The sequence below is a fragment of the Pimephales promelas genome, chromosome 23, assembly GCF_988280905.1.
Source record: "Pimephales promelas chromosome 23, fPimPro1.hap1.1, whole genome shotgun sequence".
Classification (NCBI taxonomy): Eukaryota; Metazoa; Chordata; class Actinopteri; order Cypriniformes; family Leuciscidae; genus Pimephales; species Pimephales promelas.
Window position 1 is genome coordinate 13565521 of NC_142791.1, and position 10082 is coordinate 13575602.

General features: G+C 36.4%; 1 protein-coding gene across 3 annotated transcripts in view; it reads right to left on the minus strand.

Annotated features, from left to right (window-relative positions):
• The window catches only part of exd3 (exonuclease 3'-5' domain containing 3), a 43689-nt gene that overhangs the window by 31630 nt on the left and 1977 nt on the right, over nucleotides 1-10082 (minus strand). For 2 of the 3 annotated variants that reach the window (XM_039677765.2, XM_089126513.1), the window contains exons 2-6: nucleotides 6206-6269; nucleotides 3075-3139; nucleotides 1720-2067; nucleotides 1004-1057; nucleotides 787-926 (exon numbers count right to left, since the gene is read on the minus strand). In XM_039677765.2, coding sequence (XP_039533699.2) covers nucleotides 787-926; nucleotides 1004-1057; nucleotides 1720-2067; nucleotides 3075-3139; nucleotides 6206-6230 — 632 coding nt within the window. In that variant the 5' untranslated portion in view covers nucleotides 6231-6269. Of the gene's footprint in view, nucleotides 1-786; nucleotides 927-1003; nucleotides 1058-1719; nucleotides 2068-3074; nucleotides 3140-6205; nucleotides 6270-6848; nucleotides 7184-10082 lie in introns of those variants that run through there. The other variant, XM_089126514.1, reaches the window with a different exon arrangement.

The following is a 10082-nucleotide window of genomic DNA, read 5'->3' on the forward strand; positions in this document are numbered from 1 at the left end:
ATTACTGTTAATATAAAAATAATTACTAATACATAGTAATAAATTAAAACATATTTATTCATTTTACATAATTTTGTACAAGTGAAATCAGGCATCTGAACTTTACAAGATGAATTAATTGTGGAAAAATTATGGATAAATGAGAATTACAAAAAAAGAGAGAATTGGCAATTATTATAAATATATAATCATCATAATCATTATTATTGTTAATAATAATAATAATAGGCATTTTTATTTGTACCCAATATTGCAGATGTAAAAATCAGCATTTTCGTAAAAATCGGCATTTAGACACTAAAACATACAGTATGAAAAAAATGAATGAATGATAAATGATTGATAAATGAGTATTATAAAATGATAGAATAGACTAATAATAAATAGACTAATACATCATTTTTCACAAGTAAAACCGGACAAGTAAACAGTGTAAAAAAAGATGGATACATTTACTGAATATTATTAAAATAGATAATATATTATATTAATAATACTACTGATAATAACAAAAAGTCATAAATATTATTATTATAAATCTTTCAATGTTGATATTTCAGGTGAATGTCATGAAGAAATGTCCAGGTTATATATGACCCCCAAATATTTTTTTGCATTAAGCCTAAATGAGGATTTTTTGTTTTGTGACAATATTTACATGGCAATCAAGTAATTTTTTCTCATAAATTCCTAATTCTGTTATGAGACATCATGCACAATAAGGTAAGTACATTGTTCCCCCTTTCAGTAATATGCAGCATGTGGGCCCCTGTGCCGACTGCTCACCTGAGGAGAGCCTGCATGCTGAAGCCAGGGTCACACCAGGAGTCCAGCAGTGCGAGCAGCCGCCGCTGCAGCTCAGGGTGATCCCGCACATACAGCTCTGCCAGAGAAAGCTTGTCCAGGAGGATGACCGGCACACACATCTGCCGGCACACACAGCAACAGTGCACACAAGATAGAGGAAACATCCAGCTATACTCATCAATCTGGCTGAACTGACCTTCTCCATGTCCAGATCCTTCTGGAGCTCCACTTTGACACTGAACACCAACGCCTGTTAGAAAATACAAGATTTCCTGTCAATACAGCGGCTTATGCTGCTCATTATATTGGTATTGTCAAATAAAAAACATCTTAGATTATTGGTAATCAAATAGGTTGATTCTATACAACATTTATAATGCTTGTTTAAATACTGTATATATTCATTTTAAAAAGTATTGAACAGTTTTCTATTGACATTATCTTTTGGTGGAGAAAGTCAAAATTGTAGACTTTTTAAAATTATTTTTTATTGTTTATTTAATCGACCCGAAATAAAATTACTATTAAATGACTGTAAAAAATGAACAAAATATAATTTCATTTTTTGATCCCCCCCATTTAATGACAGCAAATAAGATCATTTTTAGTTTCCACAATTATTTAAAATTCACACGAAATATGAAATATAAATATGAATGCGACCCAAGAAGCTCAAATTCTGATCATACAATGCTGATCGCTTCAAAACGTCACAATTTTGACCAAAACAAATTTGAAATTTTGAAATCATCCAGGCCACATTGCACTCCCAAAATCATAATTATATTTTGCCCATAATTAAATACACCACAAAACTATGTTTTTCCAAAACCGTTTCGACCCCTAGAAACCCTTTGTTTTTCTTTCGTCCCTGTCCCATATGCTGGTGTTGTGAAGGAGTCCCCCTCACACCTCTTTGAAGCAGCGGAGGTCCTGCAGCAGGTACACGTGCTCCAACAGCAGAGGTTTCTTCAGCGAGCTCAGCTGGTACAGCTCCAGCAGGGGGTCCATGAGCCCGGGATGAGAGTCTGTGAGGAGACTCAGCGCTTGCTGCTGGACGCGCAGTCGCTCTTCCTCCCTCAGGACGTTCAGACTGGCCTGGGGATTACTGGTCCTCCAGCGCATAAACTCTGAGAGGATCAACTGGTTCGGAGAGGTGGTCTTGCCCTTTTGGACGGAAACGCAGCCCTCCAGGAGGTCCAGCAGACCAGACATGGGCTCCTGCATCTGCGAGAAACTGCACGCTAAAAACTGCCGCAGCTGAGGGAGGAAAAGGGGAGCTTTACATACCGGTTGGCCAAAGGAGAATAACAATAATAATGAATAATTTAAAAATCAAATGTTTAAATTAAATATAAAATCAAATCAAATGTTAAACATTCAAATCAAATATAAAAATTAAATCAACCCAAAATAAAAGTTCTGGATTAAATAAATTAATAATAAATTATGTCAAATGAATGTAAAAATATTATATATATATATATATATATATATATATAATAAAAAAATAATAATACAATAAAAATAGGGATTAAGTATATTAATAATCTATTGAAATCACTTTAATAACATGTATTACTTAATATTGCGTATTCTGAATTTGTTTCTTAACCAAAATACAAATCTAAACAGGTAAACTGGTTACACTTGTGTTGTTATTATTATAATATAAAAATATTTAACAGTGAGCCCAAACTAATTGAATTCTGAACCAAATTAAATACAGCATTGAGTAAAGCACTGGAAATGAATGAGTTTCTTACACAAAAAAGGGGGAAAGGAAGTAAACAGAATGAATGTGAATCATGAATTTTGGTGATAAAAATGTGATGATATAATATAATCGGAATACTACACAAGAAAATGTTCATTACAAGGTAAACACTATCAAAATCATTTGTGATATAATGTGGATTACTACAGAAAATTACTAGTCTAGAGAGACGAGTTAAAAGGATTTTCTTTTGTAATGATGGTTATAACATTAATGCAAATTAATTAATAATGACTTATATGACCCAAATCCTCCTTTTAATTCACTGCGGTTACAACTTTGATCCTTTCATCGGAAGTCTACATTATGCTCATAAGGGCCGGAGCAATATCTGTATCACATACTATAGTTATATTGAGAAGTAATGGAGTATCTCCAAATACTGTGAGGAGAAATGGAGGAATTTTGGGGAATCCTTCTCTCAAGTGATTTTATCGCCGGCATCTCACCTCTCCCGCTCTGCTCGAGTGTAATTACATCTGAGCCTTACCTCCTCCTGCTCTTTCCTGTTCCACAGGCTCCAGAGGTGCTCCTGCAGGGCCGCCGGGTCAACACCTGGGCCCAAACACATGACACCGGGTCACACTCATGCGCTTTTCATTGCATGCCTGTTTTCACTCCACCCTTGTTTTGTACTTCCCCTGTCACTCTCTGCTCTAGCTGTTTAATAAAAAGTGGCAATGTTGCAGGCTGGACTCGAACACGTTTTTCCCATATGGGCACCACAGCGCCAACTGACTTTACTAAAGTGTGTTCTAAACCGTGGCCATAATCGCAACTTCATTTCTGCAAAATGACAGATTTCAAACTTTTTGACCAGTAATTTTTGACCTGACTGGATTGTGAAAAGCGGTGTCTATGTGACAGGTGGTTGGAAGGAAGAGTTTTAAGAAGTCCCATAAAATGAAAGACAAAAGAATGCGAATACCAAATCATGAAATCATTCATAATGAGAAAGTTAACAGAATTTTGTTTTTTTAATATTTTAAGATTGTTTTAATGCACTTTTCCCACCACCGTAAGACTTTCCTAACTTTTTCCCCTTAAATCCAGGATACAGGCTTTACTATTTTACTTCCTTTGTAATGCACTCCTTGACTCCTTTTTCCCAGTCAGCTATTGTTACATGTGGATACTTCACACCGCATTTGAATTGAGCAAAAAAGGGTCAGAAAATTAACATTTAATACGCGTAACAGGGAGAGAAAGGAGGAGTCTATTGTTGTGTGAGAGGTGTTGGGGCTTTGTGTTTTGGGGCAGTGATTTCAGGCCACAAAACTGTGAGAAGATGAGCCAGTTTTGAGGAAGAAGGGGGAGCGGGACAGGAGCGGCCGGTGACAATGGGGTAACAGAGGGGAGGTATATGGTCCTTTAAGAAGCCCTGAAAGCCTCTCTCTCATGCTGTGTGGCCAACACCTTTCTTCTCCTTGCCTCTCCTTCTTCCCAGGGTCGGTTTTCCTGTCCCCCCCCCGACCGGCCCCCCTTCTTCGTGTTTGTCTCGGATTTCCCCCGGAAAGGGCAACACGGTGGTCACGGTGTAAAAAACCCAACCTTCCTGACCGACAGCCTGGGAAAGTAGTGCAAAGGGCTTTTCTCCGTCCACTCTTAGCACTCTACTACGCGCACACACACACACACACACAGTCCTGCACGGAGATCATCCTATTTGCCCGCAATACTTCATGGGTTGTCTTAAACATTACATAGGATAGTCTTTTCCCATAAGTAAAGCTTCCGTGATTGGTGTGACGCACGCATATCACAAACACATGATATCCTCTGGCGTTTGTCTCTACTCCACCCTAACCTCATTCTTTTACAGGCATTAACGTAACACACACACACACACACATACACGCATGGGAGGAAAGTGGGCCGGAAGGACAATAAGGAATGTAGACTATGCAGCTAGTCAATGGGAAGTTTGAAAAGTGAGAATGTTATTGAAGGAGACTGATATTTACTTACAGAAGTCAATATCATCTATGACTTCCACTTGTGGAGTGAACTACACTGCCAGCTCTTTATCCATTAGATTATCACTTTTTTTGTATGTGCAAAACTCGCCGGTATGATGTTGAAGTTGACCTGATTTTCCCAGTAAAGGCCAGGACACAGCAAGGCATCGGTGGGTTTCGTTTTTTCGGTGTGTTCTGCACAGTTCGAATTCAGCCTTGGGCCGTCGGTGAGAGCGAGAACTCTGATTGGCTGTTCAGTTTAGGAAAGGAGTCAGTGCATGAGAATTAAAGCGAAAGTGATGAAAGCAAGCAAATATTTTCATAACATGAGCCGACTGGAATGAAGAAAGTGATCGGCATGATTAATATTGAAAATGGTAAGCAAGCTCTGCTTTGTTTATCTGGGGTGCTAGTTTAGGTTTAGGTTCTAAAATAGACAACCGATACCTTCTGATATAGACAGATATTATTTACTTTCACTAAGGCACAGAACACACAAGCTAGCGGACAGTCCGAAACGCTGAAAAGCAGTCTGCATTCGTCGCCGCTAGTTCTTTGACGTCGGCTTGGTGTGTCACAGGCGTAAGCCTTTCCTAAGGTCGTTGCTAGGGTGTTCAGCATGGTTGCTAGGCAGTTGGTAATTGATCGGACTGGATTCGATGAGCGGATGAAAAATACGAGGGTTTGATGTCAGCCGAAGAGGAAAGTTTCAGAGATGGAACAAATTGTTATTTAAATGAAACATTTTCTCATTTGAAATTACTTGCGCCAAAGAATTGTTCACATAAGACAAAGGAACATATATTAAGAAAGCAAAAAGGGTCCATTTAAATTTGCGGGATGCACAGAAAATATATTATATAATACTTATAGTACCTACTGTATATACTTATATAAGCAATAATGATTTTCATGTTATAGCCAACAACCATGGGCAGTATTAATATTCTATATAATTGTGTCTTAAAGGGATACTCCACTTTTTTTGGAAATAGGCTCATTTTACCACTCCCCAGAGTTAAACAGTTGGGTTTTACCGTTTTCTAATCCATTCAGCCGATTTTCTGATATTTAGAAGAATATCAGTAACCAGACAGTTTCTGGTCTCATTGACTTCCATAGTAGGAAAAAAATATACTATGGAAGTCAATGAGACCAGAAACTGTCTGGTTACTGATATTCTTATAAATATCAAAAAAATCGGCTGAATACATTCAAAAACGGTAAAACCCAACTGGGGGAGTAGTAAAATGAGCCTACTTCCCAAAAAAGTGGAGTATTTCTTAAATAAATTTTAAAAACATCTAAAAACTAAAATGAATCATTTTACATACACAAGTGAGCTTAGGCATCACAACATTATAATATACAGTGTAATTTCACTGCTGTTTAAAAAAGAAACAGTCTCTTTCAAGGCTGCATTTATTTAAATGCTGTAAAAAAAACAGTAATAATAACAGTAAAATTGTAAATATCATTACAATTTAAAATAGCCGATTCCTATTTTCATATATTTTAAAATGTAATTTATTCCTTTAATCAAAGCTGAATTTTCAGCATCACTCTAAACCAATATACGATACAGATTTATTTAAGATACCTATTTATTTTCATATTGACTTAACTACATACAGTGAGAAGTGTGTATCCCTTGGATGCTCACCTCTTGGTTGTCTTCCCAGGCTCATTCTCGTACACCTGGTGGCGCTGTCACACGCTTACACACCCTGTGCGAAAGAAAAGAGGGATTGTTATGACTGTAAGGTGCATAGAAAAACTGATTCCCAACACAGATCTGGTTAACAGGCTTGAACATGCTTAGGAGACTCTAACATGTCCAACATTGCATAATTCGCCTGCCTGGTGGACTTTATTAACATTCATCACCGGATTATAATTGAAAAAAAAAAAAAAAACAACAACATTTAATTAAAAAAATAAAAATAAAAGACATGACTTCAGAATGCCTCAGATATTGCAGGATCTGCTAATAACCTCAAACTAATGATTTTCCCCCATGTAGCTGTTCCTAAAAATGTGCAGTTTGGCAGCTGGTCTTAATATTGTTCTCACACATTCTCATGCAGTTTCTCTCAAGTCAACAACACACACACACACACAAAAAGTGTTATATATCACTCCTTCCCTATTGTATTTGCAATGCTTCAGGGGTGAGATTTACCTTCGGATAACAAGGCGTACAACACCCCCCCCCCCCCCCCCCCCCTAGTTTGTTAACGTAACAGTTATTGACTAGTGTTGAGCAACATGTGAACAAGTGCCTCAGGTGTCGTGTCAGAACCCACATGTACACTTTTGAGTGTCTCGCACACACACGTTTGCTCTCTCTCTCCCTGTGGGAACAGCAGCCCTAGAGAAGGCAGTGTGCCAGCTGGCCAGGCGATGGGCTTTACAGGCTGAGGATGTTTGGCTTCTTTGGTCTGGAGTCTGGACTGTTTCTCTCAGCAGTCTCAGGGGAAGCTCCTGGCACTGAACTCCAAACCTCACGGTCCCGACGCCAACACGCACGTCCTCTGGTCTTCACTGACATCTAGTGGACACACGCGGCTCAGGCCATATCAAGTCCTCCTCCGCATTAGCCTGTTGCAGCAGCCATTGCTCATATTCTTTGAATAAAGCAGATTTACGAATACTATGGAGGCCACCCATAGATGCAATAGTAAGCTGTCACTAGAAAGTTACGTTTCCAAAAGTCTATGTAATTTGGATGGTTAAGAACCAGCTTCACCTATTAAAATAGATTCTATTTGGTTTTACATAAATCTGGATGTTATATGGATTCAGTAATCGGACTCTAAAAATTAAGTACTTGTAGATTATGTTACTTTTTAAAATACTCATGATCAGACAACAGTTGCTTTTCTATTGATTACACGTTATTCTTAAAGTGGGAGTAAATTATTCATAATTCATTGATTCTCCCTGTCTAATATATTTCTCCTTTCTATAAAAGACTGCTTATGCTTACATTCAGAAGCTCTTTAGAGGGAATGCAGAGATTCACAACTTTTTTTTGTCAGCTGAACCTCTTTGTCCAAAAATATTTAATTGAAACCCCCTGAGAGTTAAAGTTAATAAGTCAATAATAATAATAACACGGTTCTCTGATGTCGTTTAATGGTCACATGACTTTAGTAAGCATTTTATTTAGATTTTTTTTTAACTATTTATTTTAATTTTCCATTTTTATGATTTAATTATTTAATAGATTTTCATTAATCTCTCAAACCCCCATCTGGGAAACCCTGATGCAATGTGATATTTAATGCACCTAATGTTTTTGATAAAGAATGGATTTATTTTCTTACTCTTTGTATTTTTTTACATATGAATATGGTACAATATTAGTGATATTGTAATATTGTTAGGTCAAAAGTAATAAAAAATAGTCTGATTATATTACCTTCAAATTTATGTAATTTATTATTTTAAGAACTACAATTGTTGTCATGTAATTTGAAAACAGTAACCAATTACAATTTGTAATTAATCGACGCAGCACTCTCTGATGAATATAAAAAAAACAATCCGGTTCACATTTAACACTAAAATGGACCCTATTTATCATTTAACTGTCACATTAATTTCATGACGATGAATCATATTTTCCAATACACACAATTATCGACTCACTCTAATAAAAAAACAAAAATAATAATTTAAAATGCAAGTAAAGTAAATGCTATGTACATTTAAGTGGTATACATACATTTAAATGTAGATCAATTATACCTAACCTATTTGTGTGTTTGAGTGTCACTTATTACAGTAATAGAAAATTGTGAAGAAAATGAAAATAATGAAAATATCATGCATGCCAACAGTATAAAAACATACATGTTAAAATAGAATTTAATAAGTATTTAAACATCTTATTAATTTAGTTATTATAACTTTTTGTTTATTCCTTTACTGATACGTTTACTACTGTTATTCACATGCGAGCAGTTCTTTTCAGATGTTTGTCACGTGACACAACGCGTGGAAGCATTATTATGTATAATAGATGAGTGGTATGTCTGTGGTGTGAAGTCTCTATGGTATGTCTGTGGTGTGAAGTCTCTATGGTGACGCGTCATTTGATTGGCTTTATGGGAGTTTGCCCTGTTATTGTTCGAATAAACGCGAACAATAGAGGCACGCGACGAGCCGCATCAGGACGCGCTCATCTAACGTACCCCGATCAAACCGCCGTGATGTCACGCTCTTTCTCTGATAATGACTTCTCTTTACATAAAGATGCTTTTTTTGCCAGATGTGTTGTAGTTTTTACAACTTGAATGACATTATTGTGCCATATTGCGATCTTTAAACCAACTGAATTGAGACTAATTACAAACGCCTTTCTTTATCAATAATAATAATCAGAGATGGGACCAAGTCACACATGTGCAAGTCTCAAGTAAGTCTCAAGTCTTAACCGTCAAGTCTCAAGTAAGTCCCAAGTATTTTTGGGGGGGGCAAGTCAAGTCAAGTCAAGTCACAGGCTATGTCAAGTCAAGTCAAGTCAAGTCACAGGCTATGTCAAGTCAAGTCAAGTCAAGTCACAGGCTATGTCAAGTCAAGTCAAGTCAAGTCTTGTAGTAGGTTAAGTCAAGTGCAAGTCAAGTCACCTTATTATTGTAATTTTACATGCAGAATCTGATCTTAATAAAGTGAAAAGACAAGATAAGTATTTGCCAGTAAATTACAATAATTTGGATTTGCATTGTAAATACTCATGTTCAGTAAAATACATAATGGAATCAAACTAAATTTTAACTTCATAAAATTATTTATTTTTCACTTCTGCCAACAGTGTTTGAAATGTTTTAAATTTTCAGCAATTTGAAATGTTTTAAATGTATCAGCAATGGCGGGGTAACATCACTTCTGTTGATGTTCAAACAAAACAGAGAGCTAGCTGGCTACTCCCTCCCATGCAATTGAAACTCTTCTAAACGTGCATCTATGGGTATCAGTTTGGTTTGAAATGGACAGAGGCGCATTCAGAAGTGTATTTGGGTACAATGACGCATTCATTTACTAGCTTACTGATTTAAAGAAATAAAAATGTATACAAAAATGAGATGATGTCCTGACTTGTTTTATGAAAAAAGCCTTAAGTTTTCAAAAAGCATTAGACATTACTCACTTACTCCCAGTAATTACTCCCAGTCAAGTTTGATAAAAATAAATGTTTAGTATATTTTTATTATTAAAATGCATTTAAGAAAATATATTAATATAAACCTGATTTATTGTTGACTGGTGTGTGTGTTTAAAATTTGTTTTCAGAATAAAATGGAACTGTTCAAGCAAATTGTAGAAATCCTCCCTCCGGAACGTTATAGGCAGTAAAACATGTTATGGGTAGATTATGTGGTAATGCATCTCCGAAATGGGACATAATTTAACCCAGATATTTTTTCACAAGACAGAACACATGTCATAAAGCCCATTACAAGTCTTAACTCATTTTTGACCAAATGTGTAGTTACTGCGCTTTGCCTTTGTAGGGCAGTATTGCTATGGGGTTC